The sequence below is a fragment of the Gouania willdenowi genome, chromosome 11 (genome assembly GCF_900634775.1).
Source record: "Gouania willdenowi chromosome 11, fGouWil2.1, whole genome shotgun sequence".
In the NCBI taxonomy this organism is placed as follows: Eukaryota; Metazoa; Chordata; class Actinopteri; order Blenniiformes; family Gobiesocidae; genus Gouania; species Gouania willdenowi.
In genome coordinates this window covers 28,613,200-28,639,707 of record NC_041054.1, presented here as the reverse complement: position 1 = coordinate 28,639,707, position 26,508 = coordinate 28,613,200, and the positions used below count along the sequence as shown (strand labels likewise).

The 26,508-nt window shown below is 38.1% G+C and overlaps 1 protein-coding gene across 4 annotated transcripts in view; it reads right to left on the bottom strand.

The window, feature by feature from the left end:
* Positions 1–26,508, bottom strand: part of ptprua (protein tyrosine phosphatase receptor type Ua) — a 389,498-nt gene that overhangs the window by 146,034 nt on the left and 216,956 nt on the right. For all 4 annotated transcript variants that reach the window (XM_028461775.1, XM_028461776.1, XM_028461777.1 and 1 more), the window contains exon 6: positions 4,914–5,085. In XM_028461775.1, coding sequence (XP_028317576.1) covers positions 4,914–5,085 — 172 coding nt within the window. The remainder of the gene's footprint in view (positions 1–4,913; positions 5,086–26,508) is intronic.

Sequence of the window (26,508 nt, the reverse complement as noted above, 5' to 3'; positions counted from 1 at the left end):
GTAAACGTTGTTTTTTTATTTTGTTCCATAAGACCCTTAAATCCCAACCAGTGCGTGTGTGTGTGTATAATCCTAGTTTAAGCCCAATGATTAACTGGCAACCTGTTCACTATTGATAGATGGGCAGATGGGGATGGATTAATGCTAAAGAAAGATGAACAAACCCCTAAAGTAGCTATGGAACCATTTCTCACATCATATTTATCTAATTCTGTTGATTACTGCCAAACAACGCACACTTCATTGATTAATGTCGATTAACGTCCTAATATTTGCTTCAGCATTAAAAAGTTCTTTGATTCTTGACCTTTGAAAGTATCAAACTTTACATGACATGTCATAGATTAATTGAATTCAGGGTGTAAGAATGAAAAAATCACAGTTTCTGACAAAAGTTGTTTGCTTTAATGTTATTTACAGTAAAACACAATGTGGGAATTAGGGCCTCGAGAAAACAGACTTCGTAAAACTGAAATAAAAATATTGGTTCTTATTATTTGAATTATTTTTGATAACAGAGGACAGAGAAACGGAAATGTCAATTCTCGCATAAAATCAGACGTATTATGAGGCTTCACCTTCTTCAATATAAATATCTCCATTGTCCTACCCTGACTCCATCTTCCCTGTTCCCTTACCCCTGACCTAGGTGTAACACTACCCTCTCTTTTTAAATTCTCCCTTTAATAAAGTTTTTCTTACCCATCCTCAGGGAGGGCTGGTGATGGTCACAATTATGCAATAAAATACATTTATTCATTTAATTGCAATAATAAAACATGCATTGGCGTCGCAAAAGCATGTGCAGACAATAAATCGATCAATAAATCCATACATTGTAAATATCTCTATGACATGGACAATTTTTCACTGTAAAATGGGTGGGCTAATATTAGCTTAGTGTAAGTGTAGCAAACAGCTTTAAGTCGAATCTCACGTGATCTCAACTTGTTTAATTTTATTTCTGCTGTGTATGAATATGAAATTAATGACATTAGACGATAATCAACCGTTAATCATGTTTGGCATGATTTCAGTAAGTTTAATAACCTATAATGAGTCTGATTATGGAAATATGATGAAACTGGTAATGTGTGAACTCAAATCAACTATTTTCTTCAGTTTCTGTAATTATTGTTGTTTTCATTTTTCATTTTGTGCCATCAGCTGCCCACGCCTGATCAACAGTAACAAAAAACAGAACAATATTCCTGCCGTCTAATGTGGAGCGAAGACTTAATTAACTACAATATTTGCATTTCCTGAAGAAAACGCAAGTGAGGATGCAGGTGCTGGGTCGTGTTAGCATTAGCATTAGATAGCATTAGCATTAACAATAGCTAGCATTAGCATTAACATTAGCGAGCATTAACATTACATTGGTTAGCATTTACAATAACTAGCATTAGCATGACATTAGCATTAACCTAGCATTAGCATTACCATAGCATAAACACTAACTTAGCATTAGCACCAGCCTAACCTTAGCATTAACTTAGTAATAACATTAACACTAACCTAGCATTAGCCTAGCATTAACTCAGAGTTAGCATTAACCGTGTGTAAGCCTTAGCCTAGCAGTAGCATTGGCCTAACATTAACATTAGCCTAGCATTAACATTAACCTAGTGTTAGCATTAACCTAGTGTTAGCATTAGCCTATATTAGCTTTAGTCTAGTGTTAGCATTAACCTAGCATTAGCATTAATAATGCATCAATTTTATATAGCGCTTTATCATAGACACTAAAAGTAGCTTTACAAAATTAGGGCATTATTCTTTCACTTCACACTTAGTGGTGGTAAGCTACTGTTGTAGCCACAGCTGCCCTGGGGCAGACTGACTAACATTACCATTAGACTAGCATTGACATTAACTTAGCAATAGCATTAACCTAACATTAGCATCAGCCTAGCAATAGCATTAACCTAGCATTAGCATGAGCCTAACCTTAGAATTAGCCTAGCAATAGCATTAGCCTAGCATTAGCTGAAAATTAGCAATAAGGTTGAAAAAGGTGGAAGTGTTTTGAAGGCAGTAGCTGAACATGCTAAAGGTTGAACATTCTAAATGACTTCTCCAGTGAGCTCTAATGGCTGTTAGCCATGCTTACTGTATATTAGTAATAGACCATGAAACACACAGTGCCACACTGTTGAATAAATAAACTCACACAAAGAAGACTTTTCAAAGGAACGATGATTTAAATGTGAGCTGAGAGCTGAATAAGGTAAAGTGCATTCATTCAAGCAGAATAAACCACTTGATTTTTCATAATAAGAGGACTCTGAGTGGGTGGGGGTGGATTACTATTTATCACCATGTTAATGTCTCGTTCTTAAATGGCACCGTCACATTATTTCACCACAACAACTCATGGCCTTTTTAAACCTGAAAGTCACAACACAAAACAATATCTGTTAGTTCACCATTCGTTTTCACGGTTGTCATCACTTCCTGGAGCTGAAGCTACTGTAGGTGCTCAGGGTGGCATTAGCATTATTATATGGCAGCGCTGCTTCTTCTTTCATGTCATTTTGTTTGTGTTTTGAGTCATTTTGTGTGTTTCTGTAGTTTTGTGTCTTCTAATTGTATAGTCTCGTGTTTTTGGAGTCATTTTATATGTTTCTGTTGTCATTTTGTGTGATTTTGTTGCAGTTTTGTGTGCTTTGTTGTCTGCTTTAGCACAAATTTGTACATTTTGATTGTAATGCACACTATTGCACATCAGGCCGTGTTGTTACTGAATAAATGCATGATGCTAAAAACAAGTTCATCAAGTACATCTTAACACCACTTATTGGTCTATTGTTTATCAGCAAGCAGTGAAACTTGTGCTCAAACTATTTTCTTTTCATTATTTATGGGATGAGTTAGTTTATTTGATTCCTGTGTGACTGATTATGATTGCACCAAAGCAATGTTTTTCAACCTTGGGAACCCACGAGGGATCGCCTGGAATTTAAATTATGACTTTAGTGACTAAAGAGAGTTTCTGTTTGAAACCGGCTGGCAGCAAATAATCAATGGGATGTCTCACTTGTTTAATGATATTTTATATCATTACATAATGATAATACGAGCATGTTTAAATGTAATTACATCAGGAAACCAGTAAGAAGTAACCTCAAAACAAATGAAGGGTATATATATATATATATATATATATATATATATATATATATAAATAGTTAACTTCATATTTTTTGCTTCATGATTCATGACTTTTCCTAATCTGATGGGTACAATTGATTAAGCATAAAATTATCATAATGATATTTTTTCAATGCGAGGAACACATATTGCACAAACTCAGTTACTGTAATTTAGTTGCTTTTATGGTACTTGTACTTTTTTTGAGTATATTTCTAAATCAGTGTGTTTAAAAAGAAGTAAAATAATTTGTTACATTTCTACACCCAACAGTAACTGAGTATTTTTATTTTTTATTTTTTTTTTTAAAGTAATTAACAGACATTGCGAAACTACAAAAAATAAAAAGCATCACATCAATGTCGACCAATCAGAGGTTATTTTTCTCAGTTTGAGAGTTCATAAATGTAGATATACTTAGAGCCTGGATATTTTTTTAAAGATTTTGAATTTAATTCATTGGTGTTATTTTATTTGTTTTAAATAATTGTACATTTTGACAAAGCTTTTATTTTACACAGATGTCTTTGTGAAAAATAAATTAAGTTCCAGTTGTGTAAGATTTGGACACCGTGGCAAGTTTTATTACCAAGAATAAACATGGGGGTGTAAGTAATAGTAACTTTTACTTTGAGTACTATTTAAAGACACATTGTGAAACTTTTGGCCACTACAGGTCTAGCGCCCCGCGAGACCTGTAACTTTCACGTCAAACGCCCCTAGTGGCCACAAGTGCTTCGGCACTGTTGCAAAAAGCAACAGTCAGTCAGTGGGGCCAGCCTCCCTTGTCTGCAGACAGTAGTTGACCTGTAACTTTGGGATAAGGATTGGCTCTAAGGGCTGGGGGGCCCAGCCCTTAGAGCCAATCCTTATCCTGAAGTTACGGATTTGACTGGCCGACTTCCCTTACTAAAGAATCCATGTTTAACTCAACTATCACAGTGATTAGTGCACCATTAGCCCAACATGAAACTACCATATTGTTCTCTTTTGCTGTAAGAGGCTAAACTAATTTCAGCTACACAACAATGGCGCTGGGTCGGGAAATGCTCGTATGTCGTGTCATGTGGGAACTGTGTATATCCGAGCCTGTGGTCATGTGACTGCTGTAAAGTGAAAACGTTCTCCAGGCATTCTCCAGGTCACATGACCTGGCCAAAGACGGTCCGTCTCTCCAAACTTACATAGTCGGTATTCCAAGAGGGAATCCCCGCTCAGAGCATTGATACTGTCAGTCACTGTATATTGGCCTGATGAATCATTTAAAATAGCTCACATGGTTCAACTCATTAGGTCAAAAAGTCTGTGGTGTGCCTTTAATTGAGCTCCTTTTACTTGTACTTGAATATTTTATGTATAACTTACTTGTACTTGTGTACAATTTCAATCAAGTATCAGTACTTCTACTTGAGTAGAATATATCAGTACTCTTTACACCTCTACTATTGTGCTCAGATTTGAAAGAAAACTCTTCAAGATAAATTCATTCTAATTTTAAAAGTTTGTCCTGATGGTGGCACTAGAGAACAGGTCAATAATTCATTATGAATTATTAATGTATTCAACAAACACACAATGGACTTCGTCAACAATTTTCTGAAAAACATTTTCTAGAGGCAAATATCCCTGAGGTCAGATTGGCCCCAACGGTTATAATGTGTCAGTAATATTTGAGGATTAATAGAAGGGTTATTACAGTATTATATGCCCACAATGTGACGGGACCTAAATCATATTTCAGAGAGTATGAGTCAGCTTACCTCTGACGATGAGTTGTCCAAAGTTGGAGACCGAGGCACCCCTGGGGGACAAAGTGATGCAGCGGTAGAGGTCCTGCTCGCCACGCTGCGCCTCCACCTGGAAAGACGCCATCAGCCGCTTGTGGCTGAGCCGAGACAGCGAGGGCGAGTCCAGCACGACGCTGTTCCTCCTCTGTCAAGACAAGAAAGTGGGAGAAATCACCCATTCGCTCACCTGAAGAGCCTCGCGGTTGGCCTGGGCCATAAAACGATAACAATATATATCGCGATTGAGATGTAATCAATATTAATAGAAAATATGTGTGATAGAATGTTCGATAATTTCACTGAACTCCGTTAGAAAAAACCTGGAAACAACCCGACCCAGAACCGCAAGGCATTCTGGGGGATGTAAGCAGAGGAACGACTTGAGCCGCTCCAAAGTAGCTTTGTACATCAGAAGTTTCATGTTTCACCACCTGATAAGATGACCCAAGCTAACGCCGCGGTCAATGCAACACCCAACAAAGTGAACCAGTCCATGTTATGAACTGGCAACTGGACTAAAGCTAACTAAGCTAGCTCACCAAAACATAAGTCTGTGCTAAGCGCTAACGCTAACCTCTTCATTAAGGGCTCTATTCTCCCATGTGCATAAGTCCAAAAAGCCACGCAGCGGCACTGTTTTGGGCTGTGTGCTATTCTCCCCCTATACTTAAGTCATCCCAGTTACGCACGATAACTTAACTGACCCAGTTCAGTCATCCCAATTACGCACTGGGGACTGAGCGTCCCTGAAATGTGGGTGTTCCCATTCAAATCTGGCTTTAAGCACATTCTCCGGTGTGCTGTGATGACTCAGCTGCTGCTGCGCGATTAATTCAAACTCTGATAGACACAGACTTCTGTCCACGTTGGTCACAGTGACTCAACTATTTTCATACTATGTCCAACGTAAAGTCACAGTTTGATCAGAGTGGAACAAGCTGTCATATGCAGATGAGTATGGACTACAAACTGTTCCCACACATATTTTAATGAGGCTCAGCTCAGGTCACTTTAAACTATTTATATTTAAAACTGCGTATTATGGAAGCCAATAGTTCTGTTTCACTGTAAACATCCCTCTGTATTAAAGCAGGACGCTCTGTGGACGCGTTATTACATCATATCTACATCATCTAACTCAGTCACGCTTTACAGTGATGATGATGATGATGATCATCATCATCATCAAGGAAAGAGATTTTAACTGTGACTCAGTCACACTGCAATAATCTGATCAATAATCTGATCAAATCAACCTGTTACATTGTTTATCAATGAAGGCGTTTCAAATTAAAAGTGAACTTTATCATTTTCATGGATTTCAATGACATTTACAAGCGTTGGGAAAACTCCATGTTCTGTGATTTCTAGACAGCCCAAAAAAAATGACATCACATCCTCCTTTCCTTCAGCCCACCTTCATTCACACATACGCGCTTTTTGGCTCCTTACGCGCAGTGGGCGTGTCATCAAACCACAAAGATTTAACACTTGTATGGAAGAATAAAAGCTAACATGTCACACGTCGCGTGAAATACATTTTATTACTTAACTAATGTCACTATTCATTCGTCCCATCTTATGAAACACAATATTTTTTAATTATATTTCACATGATCACAAAACAAAGCTGGTCCCATTAGACAGTAATGTACCATAATTTATATTTTAGAAAATGTCATTAGAAATGAGGAAACAAAAGCCAAATTTGCCCCATTATAATTTCGTAATACATACCCAGCTGTTTGTTTCATGTCAGATGTTAGTTCTACCTCAGGTGTACACCCATTCATTATTTACTAAATGAGTTGCACACTTTCTTTGATTAAGCATTTATTTAATGTCTATATTTGTACATTTAACAGTTTATTTATTGAATTATTTAAAACAAATTTGAGTTTTTTTCCATAGTTTTGTTGACCTCTTTTTAAATGTTAAAGATTCCATTCAAAATAAAAGTACAGTATTTAAATTTGGACCTTTTTCTTCTGGTCCTTTTTTTGAATAAGTAAAAAAAAACTAAAAAAAAATCAATCATTATCAATATCGACTGATATGAAACGCTTATATTGTGATACATTTTTCAGGCATACCGCCCAGGCCTATCTCACGGTGATTAAAAGGAGCAAAAAGCTCCGAGGCTGACAGCAAAACAACAGGGTGGAATAATATGTGATAAATGTCAGCGCTAACAACGGCGTGTGCGGCGTGCGTGAGGCTGGTGACATGGCGGCGCCTCCAGGGGTTGTTGTTTTCAGCGCCTGGGCTTGAGTTGACATCTCCTCATCTCCCGCCATGCTAATGTGTCGGCGCCTCAGGCACTCTGCGATTGGCTAAACCAGTGGGACACGGGAAATGAAAAACGAGCTGTTCCAGGTGCAAGATAAAAAGGAACATATACGCACGGCTGTGACAGAATAAGCAGATTATTAACTAATGCCTGCTCACGCTCTTCACACCTAAGTGGCTTTGACGTTCCCATGTTAAAGGAGGACAGCTGTAAACGCAGCGCTGCTAAACAACCAGAAAGTTCACATCAACAAGTCACAACTTCCTTTTCACAAGATTTGACTGTCTTTCACATTCAGGTGCAAAACTCTAAATCCAGCATTTGTTATGAGGTGATGTGGAGTTGAGTCTGTCACCTGAACACAAAGACATTACACCATCATCGTACCTTTGTAAATAATAAAATAATCAAATAATAAGACAAGCTCTGACACAATACAACATGTTAGGATACAATAAGATACAATATAATAAGATACAATAAGATAAAGTGAAAGTGGGAAATGTGAGTGATTAAAGTTGGAAAAATAAATTAAAAAAGCAAAAGTAGCAGCACTTCACACACAAATGAAACAGAAATAACATGGGTAGAATTAAAAAAAAATTAAAAAAAATTATTATTAATAATAATAATAATAATAATAATAATAATAATAATAATAATAATAATAATAATAATTGTGTTGTAATATGGAACATGGTATTTTTCTATAATTATAACTATTTTATTTTGGAAGAATTAAGAAATTCGATTTGTAGAACTTTGTATAAATTGTATTTTTCAAAGGCCCAATCCAACCAACCTTGTCTGGCTGGTGCTGTCGATTAGCAATAAAATATCATCGCTCCTTCTATACAGCAGACGGAGAGTGTAAGGCAGTGTAACCCCCCCTGGATAGGACGCCAGTTTATGGAAGGGCTCGCCAGAACATTGTTTTTCTAGACTATTTCACCCAAATAACAAATTCTCGGACTTCTGGATTAAGAGAACCTGAAGTTACTAATATCTGTGACTTTATATTGTAAGTAAATTATATAAATTCCTACAGTGAAAATCCAAACTTCAGTACAAACATTTTAAAATTGCTCTTTTATTCCATTACAAACTATATTTTTTTTCCTGCCAACTTATGATCAAACTAAGTCCTATGTGGCCCCAGAAGAGAAGTGACTCTGACACCCCTGGACAAGAAACTGAATATAATAACAACACTTGATGGAAGAACTAGACAATGTTTTTGACGAGACGAGAGCAAGACAAGATTAATGTGTCTGTGATTAGTAGACTCAGTAATGGTGATCATTTAGGCCAAGCCCTTCAAATGTTGGAACAAACCAACAAATGTTGGAGCAGACCAACACATGTCAGAACAGACCAGTGGGCGTGCACTGTAGCTGTTCCCACTCAATGTTCTTGAAGTCAAAATATAGCGCTTAGGGGAGCCAGAGTTCGTGCAGTAAGGTCCTGTGGAAGGAGCCCTGGTAACACGCCCCTCCCATTTAGCGTACTGCCCTGATGAGTTACGCAGCCCAGCTATGCCACAAACTTAAGTTTCTTTCCCCCTGGAAATTCTACCAATGCCTTGTTCAGATGATCAGATCATAGGGGTTAGTACTAGTAGTTCAAAAAACATAAAAAAACTGAACAGAAAAGTTTAATGGCGTCTCTGCCTTCCTTCACGACGTAACTGCTTATGCTATTCACAAAGAGAGCTACGCGAGATCAGAGGCTGTCAATCAACGTCATATATGACATCAAATCCAGTTTTTCAACTTCAAATAACTTATTTAAAAAAAAATTCACAGAAAAATGACCACTTTTACACAATGTAGGGTGATAATAACTAATGATCACAGTAGAGTTTAGGTTTGGAAAAAAAAAAACATGTGATGAGTATTTGCTTTATGAGCTATACTGCAGCCAGTCAGTAGGGGGAGCTCTAAAAATAAAAGCTTCACTTCCCCGTGAGCGTGCGTTGTCCATTCTTTTTACAGTCTATGGAACAGACCAACAAATGTAGGAACAGACCAACAAATGTAGGAACAGACCGACAAATGTTAGAATAGACCAACAAATGTAGGAACAGACCGACAAATGTTAGAATAGACCAACAAATGTCGGAACAGATCGACAAATGTCAGAACAGACCAACAAATGTCGGAAAAGACCGACAAATGTTGGAACAGACCAACAAATGAACAAATGTCGGAATAGACCAACAAATGTCGGAATAGACCGACAAAAGTTGGAATAGACCAACAAATGTCGGAATGGACCAATAAATGTCGGAACAGACCAACAAATGTCAGAACAGAACAACAAATGAACAAATGTCGGAATAGACCAACAAATGTTGGAATAGACTAACAAATGTTGGAGCAGACCAATAAATGTCGGAACAGACCAACTAATGTCGGAACAGAACAACAAAAGTCGGAACAGAACAACTAATGTCGGAACAGAACAACAAAAGTCGGAACAGAACAACTAATGTCGGAACAGAACAACAAAAGTCGGAATAGACCAACTAATGTCGGAACAGAACAACAAAAGTCGGAACAGAACAACTAATGTCGGAACAGAACAACAAAAGTCGGAATAGACCAACAAATGTCGGAACAGAACAACAAAAGTCGGAATAGACCAACAAATGTCGGAACAGAACAACAAAAGTCGGAATAGACCAACAAATGTCGGAACAGAACAACAAAAGTCGGAACAGAACAACTAATGTCGGAACAGAACAACAAAAGTCGGAATAGACCAACAAATGTCGGAACAGACCAACAAATGTCGGAACAGAACAACAAAAGTCGGAATAGACCAACAAATGTCGGAACAGATTGTAAGATTTGGAGGTTTGTGGTGAAGGCAGGAGTCAGAGTCTTTCTTCTCATTTAAACCTTTTATTTTTCAGGAACCACAACGTGCTGGTGCAATAGTGGCAAAAAGTGCCGATAGATTAAAAAATAAATAAATAAATTGAGAGATACAAAAAATACAAAAAATAAAAGTCAAAACTAATGTTGAATTGGCCAAACTATCAAAAAGTAACCCAAACTTAGGTAAACTTGGATAGTAAAACGAGACATTTAACAGGCCTCTGCAAAGACACTGTGGAGCATACTGCTCACTCCAGGCCCAAACTGACCTGCTAGAGGAGCTCCAGTCACTCCGCATATACTGGAAGCTCCTCCTACAAGACAAACCAAATGTTAGTCAGTAACTAAAATAATAACAACTTCAATATAAATCTTATTTTGAAATTTTGTTAACAACTATATTCATACATATAACCCATGTAGGCATTTATGGATTACAACTATTAATTTATTATAAGGCTTCCAACAAGCATAAATATTTAACCAAAAATACACCTGCTTCCAGTTTACAAATGGTACGATCCAATTTACCTGTCTCTACTTGAGTAATGGAACTCTCCCACATCTGGTTAAGTCAGCAGCACCAGCAGCTCCACACAGCAGAGGGGTATTCCATAAAGGAGGGTTAACAAACTCTGAGTTTATCCATAAACTCTGGGTCAACAAACCCCGCGATGGGAAACTCTGGGTACCTGATTCCATTACAGCTGGTATGAAGTGGGTCAATCAACCCTGAGTATGTAAACCTTGGGTTACTGATGTGCACGCTTGCGATAAAAAGCCATCATCAATGGATCCAAGATGACTCGAGCTGCCATGACAACCAAATGGAAAATAGTGATTTATTCACACTGATGGGTGAAATAATCCAGTGTTTGATGAATATGAGCCTGTTCTAAATGTTCATTCAGTCTTCAGTGACTATAGTGGCATAAATCACCCATAATTAGTCACACTTTTTGGTCGCTTCATCACTTTATTGCTTCAGTGACGTGATGAGCGGTGAATAATATGAATAAAATGTGTCTGAGGAGACATGACAGCAGCATAGTATGGCTGCATAGAGAGCCCTCCCGCTTGATATCGAATCAATTATATTGATTTTTAATGTAATATTGTCACCAGAGTCATCTCAACATCTAAAAAATGTCATAAAAAGACACTGAAGCGGGACACGAACCCACGACCCATCACTTCCAAGCGCAGCGTCACAATTCACTGCACCATCATATCTTCAAATACGCATGATCTACAGATTTAACTGTATAACAATATAAAACAACAATCGAGCCTTAAAAGTGGATTAATGTAAATGATCATCTCCTCCTTTATATTATCTACAGGTTTGTATTCAGTGAACTTTACTACAGACGTCAGTAGATGTTTTAATGCAGATCAACCTCTCAGTGTTTTTCACTTAATGATCTACATCCACAATGTTAGAAAGAAAACAACCGTTTGCACAAAAACAAAAAAAAACATAAATCAACACAACATTAGTAATGATGTGAACACGTCTGTGGTGTGTGATGTTACTAATGTGTTTCAGAGAAAAGTGTTCATTAAAGTGTTCAGAAATGGCATTCAGGTGGGCGGAGCCAGGTAGAAACCCAGGGTTTCTTTGATAAAACCTGTTGCCATGGTAACATACTCAGAGAAGAACATACCTTGCGTTTAGGAATGAGATACTCAGAGTTTCACTCATTTGAGCCCGAACATACTCAGAGTTAGAACATAACCCGCTTTATGGAATACCCCTCAGGCAACACAGAGAGGTATATTTTGTGAACGTTCTTAGCAACTTTTTTCTCAACAGAGACTAGTGACAAATGTACGGAGTTTATCTTGTGTTTTAGAGACTCTGACAAGAATGCACGTATCACTCTGTAGTTACTGTCCTGAGCAGCGGCTGCTGTCGTCAGCTCGTTCCCGCCAGAGAGCTCACACAGTGGGCTGTGATCTCAGCTGCCACTCAGAGCAGAGTGACAGCCATCACTCTGCATCGAGACTGTAAAATTAAATCACCTTGAATAAGCTTCTCTTAGGTTTACACACGATTTATCCCGTCTGTTCTCACTCTCTCTCTCTGACACCAGTGCGTGTGTGGGGTGGGCCTCCACAGTCACGAGGATCCACAAGGACACAAAGCGGTCTGTTCTCCTGAGTATGTTTGTGATTTTATTCTATTGCTTCTCCACCTCAGTCTGCCTTTTTCCACTTGATTTGCTGTGTGACTGTTGTGGCTAACGCTGTTATGAAGACTTTTGCTGGAACGTCCGTCATTCCACGTTTACTCCCGATGGTCCCGGAACGCGCCTGACTTCAGTCGAGCAGCCAATAGTAACGCCCAAAACAGCTCATGGAGCACACGTGTTTGTGGAAAGATCTCTGATTGGATGACATCCAGATTCCAGGGGTGGCACGCTCCTGAATTTATAAACTTTATTTACAGGAGAAGGAGAACAGATGAATTATCCACTCAGAACACTTTGAATAACAATATGCTCAAAGATGATTACGGATTTTTGACCAAATGATGCAAAAAAAAAAAAAAAAAAAACTTACAAACTGCAGCTTTAAGTGCACAGATAACAACTGCAGCTGTTCCAATAAAACTCACTAAACTACACAACGTCTCTCTGTGGTTACTAAGTGAAGTAGAGTTTATCACATGGAGTGATGAGAGCTATGTTCACCCATCTACTGTAATTAAAACACCTGCTAGTTTAGCTCATTAACAGCTACATTGCTGATGCTAAGTGCCACTTTAAACTCATTCACAGGAAGAAAAAAAAAGTTTGATAAACAAGTATGGCAACACATACTTAACACATAAAAACACCCCACCATTCTATTAAAAGAGTAGAAATAATGTGTTTTAGCTGTGACAAGAAGCTGTGTGCAGCATAACTGACATAGACCATCAAATGTTAGAGTAGACCAACAAATGTCGGAACAGACAACAAACAACATGTCTCAGAACAGACAACAAACAACACGTCTCAGAACAGACCAACAAATGTCAGAACAAAGGTGAGTAAAAGCTTCTGATTCTAAAAAAAAGGTTTGAGGAGTTGACTCAGTCTAAGAAGTTAAACACACTTTGAAGTTAGTGTGTGTGTGTGTCTGTGTCTCTGTGTGTCCGTGTATGCATGTGTGCGCGTGTGTGTCTGTGTGTGTGTGTGCGTACGCAGCAGCTGAATATGACTCTCACCAAGCACACAGATCTAATTTGCCAAATCCTTCTCCCTGCTGTCATCTTTATTAAAAGCACTTGGGTGTTCAGCTTTCAAGGCTAAAGCAAAAAAGAAGGCATTCAAAAATTAAGTTTCAAAGAACAATATTAGATTCCATTTACATTTTTTCCAGTTGATTTTTTTTTGAAAGATGACTTCAGCACATTTTAGAAAAGCAAAAACACAATAGAACATAGCAACACAAGCAAACACACAAACTCAACTCTCAAAGTATTCGTTTTACTGCAAAAACAACATCAGATCCACAGAGACTCTTGCATTAATAAAGATAACTATAAGAACGGTGGTAAACTCCATATTTGCGCTTGATGGCTTTCATAATTTAACAAGTGTTAACATTAAATAAAATCTAATGAGATGCTCGTGGAATAAGATGTGTTGTTAAATCTAAACTCAGTAGAGAAAAGATAAGACAGGTGTATGCATAATTAATGCACGTTTGTCTCCTCTAAAGTTAGATTTAATTATTTAGAGCAGCATAGTTCACTGGTACCCCAAAGGTAAACACAAAATCATACATTAAAAAAAAAAAAAACACATAAAACAACAAAATGACTCCAAGAACATTCAAAATGACAAAGAATTGCAGAAAAGAACAACAAATAATATTCACAAAAATAACATAAACAAAAAAACAAAAATGACTCCAAAACACAAACACAACAAAAATACACAAAATGACTAAAATCATACAAAAAAACAACAGGAAAATGCACTGAATGACAAAATATACACAAAATGACAACATAATACAAAAAATAACTCCAAAAACACACAAAGTGAGAGAAAAATGTAAAAATGACAACAAAAATGCACAAAATAACTCTAAAAACAGACAAAATCAGAGATAAATATTCAAAAAGGACAACAACACACAAAATTATTCCAAAACAACGAGAACACACAAAAAGAAAGCACACATTTACAGAATGAAAAAAAAATATATATATATATATATGTATATATACAAAAAATACACAATTGTATTTTTAAAAAAAACACAAAACAACAGCAAAAACACACAGAGGCACTAACAACACACAAAACAACAAAAATATACAGAATGATAGAAAACTTTACAAAATAACAACTAAAAATAAACAAAATGACAAAAAACGACATGAAATACACTGAATGGCAAAATATACACAAAGTGACAACATAATACAAAAATGACTGTGAGAGAAAAATATACAAAATGACAACAAAAATTCACAAAACAGACAAATTCACAGATACATATTCAAACAGGACAACAATACACACAAATACTGCAAAACAACAAGAACACACAAAATGAAAACAAAAATGTACAAAACGAAAAAGAAAAATATACCAAAAATGCACAAAACAACAGCAAAAACACAGAAGCACTAATAACACATAAAACAACAAAAATATACACCATGATAGAAAACTTTACAAAATGACAAAAACTACATAAAATAACTCAAAACAAAGAAACAACAGAAAATACACTGAATGACAAAATACAAAAATAACTCCAAAAACACAAAAAATGAGAAAAGAAAACAGAAAATGAAAACTAAAAATACACAAGTTTATTTTAAAAATGCACAAAGCAACAACAAAAACACACGACTTAACAAAATGACATACATGTTGATTATGTGTCCCTCAAATCAAAAGTTAACATTGATGTTTTTTCACTGTGTTAAAAGTTGTTCTAAGCAAACATTGAAATACTGCAGAAAACACATTCTAAGTGTTTTCATCCATTTGTCAAATAAATGAAGGAGCACAATAACACAGGCTGGTGTTGTGAATCTGTTCACCACCAGTGGATAGTTTGACAGCTCCTCCATCACGGCTAAAGACACGTCACATTTAACACATGCTCGCTTTGTTTAATCCAAAAATGTCCAAGTTCCTTCTTTAAGATGTATAAATATACACCTCACAGTGTACATGTTAATAATTATACACAAAGTTTCTATCTAAGGGACAGCTATGAGTCTCTGAATGCTCCCTCACACATCTGAGCCGCTAACACACACACACACACACACACACACACACACACACACCCACACACACACACACACACACACACACACACACACACACACACACACACACACACACACACACACACACACACACCCACACACACACACACACACACGCAGACACACACACACACACACACACACACACACACACACACTCACACACACACACACACACACACACACACACACACACGCACACACACACACACACACAATTCATAAAAAGTGAGAATAAAATAAATACACAATAAAATAAAGAATGACACAAATACTGCTGTGCGTTACATAAAAGCTCTGATAAATAATCAGATGACAAAAAACTCATAAAACCACAATTTTTAATAAAACACAAATTATGTGGCGCTAACGGCTTTTCTATACATCTATATAGATGTCTGTCTGTGTGTGTGTGTGTGTGTGTGTGTGTGTGTGTGTGTGTGTGTGTGTGTGTGTTAGCGCGCGTGTGTGTGTGTCTGTGTGTGTGTGTGTGCGCGCGCGTGTGTGTGTGTCTGTGTGTGTGTGTGTGTGTGTGTGTGTGTGTGTGTGTGTGTCTGTGTGTCTGCGTGTGTGTGTGTGTGTGTGTGTGTGTGTCTGTGTGTGTGTGTGTGTGTGTGTGTGTGTGTGTGAGTGTGTGTGTGTGTGTGTGTGTCTGTGTGTGTGTGTGTGTGTGTGTGTGTGTGTGTGTGAGTGTGTGTGTGTGTGTCTGTGTGTGTGTGTGTGTGTGTGTGTGTGTGTGTGTGTCTGTGTGTGTGTGTGTGTGTGTGTGTGTGTGTGTGTGTGTGTGTATGTGTGTGTGTGTGTGTGTGTGTTTGATAAAAAAATGTCTTGTAATTAAACCAAAAAGTCACCAAATTAAAAACCTTCTTCAGGATTTCGGTTCCAAACGTCTCCATTCCAGGAACCTGGAGAACATGATTCTCTGGAGGCGAAATGAAACATTTTGGTAGTTTGAGGTTTTTTCTGTTCGACAGGTCTCTTTCATGTTTTTTTAAATGTTAAATTCAAAGCTGCTCTAGGTTTAACTGAGCAATTAATTCTTCTTTTTTTAAACATTTAATTACAAATGTTATTTATAATGAGCGCTAAATGCTCCAGGTGTTCATAAAGCGTTTCATTTATTTCCATGTACAAGTTTTCTACAAGTTCTTAAAAAACATTTTTACTTCAGTACATTTAGTAGCATGTCCTTTTGAAACTTTTACTCAAGTAAGGGAGTAACTTCAATACTTTTACTTTCACCACAGTCATTTTTTATTTAAAGTATGTATACTTTTACTTGAGTACTGTAGACGAGCACTTTTCTGACCATGTGACCGCTTCAGGAAGTAGTTCAGAGTTTGTCTGGTGGTTTAACAGCATCATAAGCCGTCAGGCTTTGTTTTTATTTATTTAGAGTTGCTTTAGGTTAGAGTTTTATTAGTTTATAAAGATTAGATACCAGACTCTGGTTTTCATAGTTTAGATATAGTTTCTAAAGTTTAGAGGGAGAGAGAGAGAGTGAGGAGTGGGCATCAGTATGGATGTATGCATGAAATAAGAGATTATTTTACTGTATGTCTCACAATTCAGCACTGTTATTTATTTTATTTTCTTTCTATCAACACTGTTATTTCTGAATAAATTCCCTTATTCTGTGTATTATTGTTACACATGCATATTCAGTCACTTCTTCCTAGTTTAACAAATATTTGCCACCTTCCTAAGTGGTGGCAGTGGTCAGAGAATAGGGATGACATCATTGTTGGAGGACCGGAGGGGCAAGGTTCAAATCCCACTAGAACCACTTTTGGGATTTTTGGGATTTATAGTCATTTCCAAGAGCCACAAAACTTCCCAACAGACACAAAAACCCAATGCATCACAATGTATGTGGTAGATTATAAACCTGACCAGTAGTGGTTTCCTGTGCACATGAAGCATCAACAACCAAGTGTTACGATGCCTCGTGAGGCTCCATCACTACCTCCACTGTGCAGGGAAAGGCCTATTAGCATTAGCATCTGTTTGTTTGTTAGCAGCTAACTCACCACCAAACTGTCAGCAGCACTAGGTTCAGGAAACCAAAGGGACTAAACCAAGTCATGTAAGTAGGGGTGTTTGGTGGGGCTGGTGTTGGGACAAACCATCTGTACGAGGGTGTTTGTGTCATTTTAGTTTGTTGTGAATTTTTTAAAACATTGGAGGTGAATTGATTTACATGAATTAATTATGGATGAGTTATTCATGTTGTGTATGTTGTGTATGGTAATTCATTTTGTTTTTGAGTTCATTGATTTTGGACTGTATGGTTTGCCTGAGGGAGGGGTTACAGGTAGAGGCTGCCTGTAAAGGAGAGAGAAACCCCTGAGTCAGCAGAACAGACGAAGCTGACAGCAAAACAAACAGAGGGTGAAGCAGATTGTGTTCAGGATATAGAGAGTATAGCCTGGCATCACAACGCCATTTTCTCTTGTGTTTGCTCAGGTTTTGGTTTACTGCTTTAGGGATTCACTGTAAATTTATTGCACCAACCAAAGAAGAAAAATAAATAGAAAAACATATCAATAGGATTCGACTCTGAAGTCTGTCTGTCCTCGCCTGAAATACAGCTGTCAGATATGATAGAAGACATATATTGAGTTGCGGTAGTGCATTAGTCTGCCATGTTTTACTTTGGTAGTTTTCATTCAAAGAAGGACCACAGAGTCCAAGATGGATGAACAGGTGTAACCTGAGCCAGATTGATGTGTAGCCCCTCCCACTAACTGGAGTTCTCCACATGGATCTGAGTCAGTGTCTGGTGAATCCTTTCAGAACCAGGGAGGGACATAAACAGAATGATTGAAGCTGATTGGGCGAAGCGCCTGTCCACCATGATTGGTTTTAGCCAATGACATGGTAATAAATGATGATGTCATCATCGGCATGCGCCGCAGAGACGCTGCTACAACAACAACAACAAGGCTCCGCTGGTGAAAACATACGTCTTTACCATCCAAAAATGCACAAGGAAAAGCTGGATTTTTCTGAGTTCATAACAGCTTCCACACGTTCATCCTCCTGCATCAACATGTTTGTGTTTTGATTCAGAGCTATGCTAATAGCGGTAGCCCAGCTAGCTCCTCTCCCTGCAGCTGTGCATGCGCCAGTTTTGCTTCGGTGCTTCTGCCTTCGTCACACAGGGATATCCCGCCCTAAACCACAACACTGCCTCATGATTGGTTCTAATCGGTTCGGGTTCCAAAGGCAAAGGTGGGAACAGCACAGGATGGATTCTGGTGTTTGTGAGGAGGCTAATGGGAGGCTAATGGGATGTGATCTGGATTATGTGGAGAAACCTTTGCCAATGAGAGTCCAACTCTGAGTGTCTAGATATCAGGAATAATAAGGAATAATCGGATATGATCAGAAATCAGAGTATTTCTGTAATGGAGACAGAGAGTTTACGGCTGTGTTTCAATTACAGTTTTTTGCTAAATGAAAACATTTAAATTACTTTATTAATCCCGGGGGAAATTCAGGTTTTTATACTTTGTTATTTTAGGAACATGCTTCTCACACACAGTCACACACATGCACAAACAGGACCTGTGGGGTTGGGATCGGTGCCTTGCTCAAGGGCACCTCAAGAGTGCTCGAGAAGTGCCCTGGCACCTCTCCAGCTACCAGAACAACTTCTGTATTATTGGTCCACACTGGAACCTGCAACCCTCCGATTCCCAACCCATGTCTCTACGGACTGAGCTACTGCTGCCCAAAAGCAATATATCTAAAGTGATATAAAGTATTAAGTAAAATTGAAGGTAACTCTCATGGGATCTCATCCCGTGAGATTTCTCTGCAGGAAGACGAACGCTCCAAACCTCCTTAGAACACTCTATATTCCTTTGTTGTTTCATGCCTAATGTGGCACTAAAATTGTCTAATGCTAAGAAATGTCTAAGTCTCCTCTTCTGTCCACACGTACCGTACCATGTGGTCATGTGACAAGGTAAGTCACACATCTGTGACGTGTAACTGCAGAAAAAGTGTTTCATTGAGCTTTTGAGATACATTTCAACATGAAGATGTCTAAAAAAAAACCTCCTCATGGAAGAGTAATAACTTTTTAGCTGTAATTGAGTTATTTTTTTTTTTTAGAAATTCTGTTTCACGGCTCATGATGGATGATCAGGTCAAACTTGTGTCTCAGCTGATATGATACAAAAAGCACATTCGTAACGTAAATTCATGAATCTATTGCTTCATGTCATATTTGTTGAGATGCTAGGAAATATTTTTTCTTCATGCTGCTTGGAAGGAATTTCATCCATTATTCATCTTTCATTCTACACACTATAGTGCACAGTACACATTATAGTGCACAGTGCACACTATAGTGCACAGTACACATTATAGTGCACAGTACACACTATAGTGCACAGTACACATTATAGTGCACAGTACACACTATAGTGCACAGTACACACTATAGTGCACAGTGCACAGTACACACTATAGTGCACAGTACACACTATAGTGCACAGTGCACACTATAGTGCACAGTGCACACTATAACGCACAGTACACATTCTAGTACACAGTACACACTATAGTACAGAGTACACACTATAGTGAACAGTACACACTATAGTGCACAGTATACATTCTGGTGCAGAGATGGGAAAGTTCTATTCGAGCAGGGTCCACAAAAATGTGATTGTCTGATCCGAGGGCCACATTATCAACATTTATGTTAGCATTCAGAATAAAGACCAATGTAAGCGTTAACACACTAAAGAACAAAGGGTTTTGTCTTTGTAGTCCTGTTATGTGGGTTTCTTTTTAGACCTCTTGTGTGTTTTTGTTATATATTGTGTGTTATTGTTGTGTTATTGTGTATGTCATTTTATGCAATTTTGTTTGCATTTTGTGTGTCTTTGAAGTCTTTTTGTATATGTTGTTGTTTCTGTAGTATTTTTGTGCTTAAGTTAAGTGTCTTTGTTGACATTTTGCTGATGTTTTTCTGTGTTTATGGAGTTTGTGTGTTATGTTGGCCTATATATAACTTCCATCTTCCTGAATTACAATTTAGTTTTGGGGGCCGCACAAATTTAGGCCGAGGGCCGCATGTGGTCCCCGGGCCGCTAGTTGCTTATCCCTGTTCTAGTGCATTATAAAAGCTGCAACACAAGCTCGTCCAACTTGGCAGAAGTTGAGCAGATTCAAACTTCTACAGACGACGTGTCCCCAGAGTCTTTGTAAGCTTTGGAGAGCAGATGGTGCAGTTTACAATATACAGTCACACCAATTTGACAGTGGTGACCTTTGCAACATTTGCATTTTATGTAAATTGCATTTTAGGCTGAATTAAGTAGAATTTTAGTTTGAAGGAAGTGTTAAACTGGAACAAGAGCACTCAGAGAATGCAAAGCTCCAAAATCTCCTCTTTTCCAGATATTGGATCAATAATCTGGATCATTGATCCTGATCATGTTATCATGATCAATCACACTTTAAAGGCTGGGAAGAAACGTATATATCTCCATTAATAACCTGTTACCTGCTGTCACTTTGCTTCTTCCCAGGGACGATGGATCAAAATTAGCATGTGGCTATCTCTGGTCTGTACATTTATTGTGAAATGTCAGATATACATAAATATTTTTTTTCCTCAAAAAATGGGGGTGTCCATACATGTGGACCTACCGTATTCAGGGGTGGGGTCAATTACATTTTTCAGTTACAATTACGTCTTCAATTACCCATGTTCAATCACAATTCAATTACGATTACAGTGACCAGCATTTTTTCGTTACAATTATATTTTCATCCTGAAAAATTCAATTACAATTATGATCTCAATTACTAAATTTCAATTACAATGAATACCAATTACTGAGCCTGACATAACTAACTTCATAAAAGTTAACTTTCCTCTTGTGTTAGCTTTCTGTTAGCATCTCTTATGATAACAGGTCATAATTAATCAGCTGTAAAATACACAAAAAACAAATATCTATCATCTAATTTCTTTCCTATCTATTGATCTATTGTTAGGCTTCCTAATCAATGAATATAGGTTTTAATATTTTAGGGTGGGTGTCTGAGCCATTTTTGTGTCAGTATTTTAAATGGTAAAATGTGGGAAAGATTGATATACAGTAAACTATATTTTAATAATTATTAACTACATATGTGTAGAACTCTACATAGAACTGTAACATGGTTCCCCAGTTTTAACCCTAACCCTAACCCTTATAATTGACTTTTTTTTTTTTTTTTTTTTTACGGCAATTACAATTATAATCACAGCATAATTTTAATTAGTTATCAATTACACAATTACAATTATAAATGACCCCAATACTGACTGTATGATAAAAACCATTACACACCAACAGCCAATCACCAGAGGAGAGAGCTCCTCCACAGTAGTCCAAATACAAAATACACCACTACATTATTAATGAATAATTAATGGTTACTGATCTGATCATCTTTAAACCACTTCTTCAGATTCACTTTAAACTGTCATAAAGTGCTTCATTCCCACACAGATGAAGTTAAAGTTTGTGTAAAGCAGAAATAAATGTGTGTTATGAGTTTGTCTCACCACAGAAACATGTGTCATTGATCACTCAGCCAAATTTGTGTCTCAAAATCATGGAAAAACACTCTCTCTGCTCTGGGGGCGTGTCAGTTAGAGGCACTGGAACCACGCCCATGCATGGGAAGGTCGCCGCCTCCTTACTGTGTCTATGGGAGAGAGCAGTGTGAAAGCTGCACCAGCGTCGATAGTGCTTCTCCCATAGGTTTTCCAAAAGGTGTCAGCGGAAAGGTCTGCTCTGAATATGTGCATCCACTCAGGTAGAGTCAGAATTGTGCCCGCTAAAGGCAAAAAATAAAATATGGCACCAGCGGATGCGTTTTATTCCCCCGAGTCCGAATATGTGGTTTGTTTTTGGCTAGGGGCCAAATTGCGCCCACTGGTGGCCAGGGTCAGGTTTATGCTAATGATGGCTTCGTTATGTAACGTGGCTATGATTTCTGACCCGCCCATTAAATCCTGAACACAGAAAAGGAAACAGTTTTTGAAGACTAGCTACACAATGACATTATAAATGGTTGAATGGCTTTTTACATGGTTTAAGAAATACATTTATGACCTATTTAATGTGTTTAGGAGAAAATGTCAGAATTTGATTTCCACGGTCTTTAAGATTCAGATTCAGTTTATTTGCCATTTGCAGTAAAAAACCACATTGGAAAAAAGGTGCAAGTAGCTGTAGGTGCTGCTGCTTTCACAGAGAATGTGTTCTGTGTAAATGTGGTGGTCCTAAAGGTCATAGAACATCTCCTGCTGAGCAGACTCTGGTGGTTCTGACTCCTGCCTCTCCACCATCTCACAAACACCTTTAAGCGTGGGGGCGCCATTAGGGCTGCACGATTATGGCCAAAATAATACAATCACGTTTATTTGGATGAAAATTTTAATCATGATTATCAATCATGATTATTCATCATGTTCGGAAAAAACAATCCAACTACTTTTTAACAAACAATATATGAATAGTTTAGAGTGCAAAAGAAAAGCTTTAAAAAGAATAATGATAAATACTATAAAAGTTAAAAATGTTTAAATTGACTCTGGGCTAACTTTAAATACACTGTTACAGAGTGAGACTGTTTGAAACCAAATACAGTCTATAAAAGAAAAGTTAAGAACATTAGGCTTAAATCTACAGGTTTTAAGGCAGAAACACCAGCCTGTCAACATTTTCTGTCTTGAGTGTCCACTGGACTAATTAATTATTTAATACTAACTAATAGGTACAAATCACGGGGGCGTGTCGACACGTGCAAAACACGAGTGCCCTACCCACTTAAAAACAAACAAACTCTCCAGTTTTATCCACTGCTGCACACTTCCACGTTACAAAGTATTATCATGTCAACTTGTTGTTGAGAGTCACACAGGGCGTGTGTGTGTGTGTGTGTGCATGCGTGTGTGTGTGTGTGCGTGTGTGTGCTGACACACACGGAATAACAAGCGCGCGCAGCTGACGAGACCTGCATGTGTGTCCGAACTACAGACAGACTACATGGACAACGCTCGCTCACGGGGAAGTGGAGCTTTTATTTTTAGAGCTCCCCCTGCTGACTGGCTGCAGTATAGGTCATAAGCCCCGCCTCCTCACTGATAACAGATGGGATGTGGGTTAAAATTCTATAGACGCATATTTTTTTTCCAAACCTAAACTCTACTGTGATCATTAGTTATTATCACCCTACATTGTGTAAAAGTGCTCATTTTACTGTGAAGTTTGTTATTTGAGGTTGAAAAACAGGATATGATGTCATATAGATCAATTATTGACAGCTGCGGATCTAGCGTAGCTCTCTTTGTGAATAGCATAAGCAGTTACGTCGTGAAGAAAAGCAGAGACGCCATTAAACTTTTCTGTTCAGTTTTTTTTGTGTTTTTTGAGCTACTAGTACTAATCTCTATGATCTGATCATCTGAACAAGACAGTGGTAGAATTTCCAGTGGGAAAGATACTTAAGTTCTTGACGTAGCTGCGCTGCATAACTCATCAGGGCAGTACGCTAAATGGGCGGGGCGTGTTACCAGGGCTCCTCCCACCGGACCCTACTGCGCAGATGTTGAGTGGGAACAGCTACAGTGCAGGCCCACTGGTCTGGTTCCATCAGGCTCGGGTCATCCTGTGTGAGAGGGTAACAGAGGAAGAACAAGCAGGGAGAGGGATAGACCGACATCTGGATGACGGATCCATGTATTATTTTCCACTGGTTTCATCCCAGCCAAGCAGAGAGGGGCGGGGCTTCTGGTTAACAGATCAGGCTGAGCCCAGAGTATGTCATCATGTTGCTTTGTCTGAATAAAAACCAGTAAAAAAGCAGTGCTACAGGTTGGTCACAAGACTCGCTCTAATCAGTCTCTAGTTTACAGAATGACCTGAAGCTGCAGTGCTGCTGAAGCATTGCTCACTTGTTATTATCCAGGGTTCTCACAAGCAATTTTTAACAGCATAACAGCGTGGCGCGCGAGCGAGTGCCATCGACGTGGAAAATTGTAAAATGTATAACTCTCTGAGGGCCAAATTTAGTGAAGTAAAGCTAAAGATTTTTGTCTTTGTTCCAGCCTTAAAGCTAAAAGTTATTTGTTGACTTGGTGATGATGAATGTAGTTACAGACACACACACACACACACACACACAATATGGGGGTGGATTGCTTCTAAATTCATGCGTACCAGTCTATCAAACGCGTAAAGGAACGCGTACCCTGCGCCTGCACGTCTGATCTACATTTCTCATAGACTTAGAATGGGTACACGGGCACAATGCACAAGTCACGTCTGCATGTGTGCTTGCAGACGCTTTAATGTGCATACACATTAAAGCGTCTGCACACCTACGCCACACCTGAATGTGCACCTAACAGACATAAATATATCAATCATACGTAGATGCAGGTGCGGCAGGAGTGAAGCTATAGCGATCAGGCGCGCGCATGTAGAATGATCCGTTGAGTTATAAACCTGATGAGCAGCATCATGTGCGCTACGTCTGGTTGAAGCTCTGTTTATATTGAACGGTGGACACAGGCAGCATCAGGGGCTGCTAAGTGGCTACAGGGGTCCTCAGGTGAAGACAGGATCATCCGAGCAGATCGCCTGTATTAAATAGACGGTGCGGCTGATGTGTTTCTGGGTTATTCAAATTAAAAATAGAGTTAAAACAACATGTGCACGTCTGGAAGTGCCTTTTGTGTTTAAGTGTGCAACGATTATTACAACGGTACAAATTAAAAAAGGAAAAAACAACAGAGTCCACGCTACGTTGCTGAAAACGCACCATAGGGGGCGCCATCACTCTGTAGGGGAGCAAAATGACAACGTCGGGAGCCCCTACGCTTAACAGTGCTGGCGAGAACCCTGTTAAGGTACCTTAATGAAGCCTTAACCATGTGTTCGCCCCCTGGTGGTTGGATGACTAGGGTTGAGAAAGTGCCTGCTTTGATCTGCAGCAGAGCCACATTATAAATGTAAAAATCACTAATGATCAGGTTAATTTAATCGTGGAGGCCCAAATCGTGATCGCGATTAAAATCTGATTAATTGTGCAGCCTTAGGCACCATGTTGTGCAACGTCTTCTACAGTAGACTAAGATTTGCTAACTGGTTGACATTTTCAAATGTTAATTTATATTTCTTTTTACAATAATGAAGTGAGATAGGTTTCATATCTAAACTCTTCAAGGCTGATTTGTAAAATTTTGTTGCATTGCTGAACTTGCTGCCAGTGACCAGATTGTAATACAATAAGTAAAATGTGAAAATATCATGGAATGCATAAAAAGTTAAGCTATATCTGTAGTCATTTGGTGACCAATAAATCTGAACTGAAACAAATTCATGTTCAACAGTTTTGATCATTTTAGATCGACAATATGCAATTTTTCAACCTTTATAACAATTTCCGATGCAGAAGTGAAAAGATTCCTTATAGAGAAATACATGAGTGCACCATCCAGTCTGCTGTTCATACGCTGCACATTGAAGCACAGATGCAGCTTCATGGCAGGATCGGCATGAACGTAAATAACATCATCGTCTGCATACACAACAATTCTATCTCTCATTTTTCACCGAAAGGATTTTTTTTAATTATATTTATTAAACTGATCCAGAACCATGATTTTGATCCGGATGACCTCTAAAATGTAATGAACTCTCCATGGTCTAAGGCAGGGGTCACCAACCTTTCTGAAACTGTGAGCTACTTCATAGGTACTGTAAAGTCTAAAGGGCTACCAGTTAAAAAAGCACTACTTAAATACTACGTTTTCACTGTTTCACTTGAATTAGATGATAAGATAATAAGGAAGGCTAAGAGTAACTTAACTATGGTAGAACATGTTGAGGTTTCAACATGAAACTTTAGTTCTCTTTAATTTAAGCAATTGTTTCATTTTCATTTATTTTTATTGAAAATCCACCTTGTATTTTTTACAATATATCTTATATATATCATATTATCTTATATATATATATATCATATCATAAATAACATACCATTGACCATACACCAAACATGCAACACTTAAAAACATTTTCACAA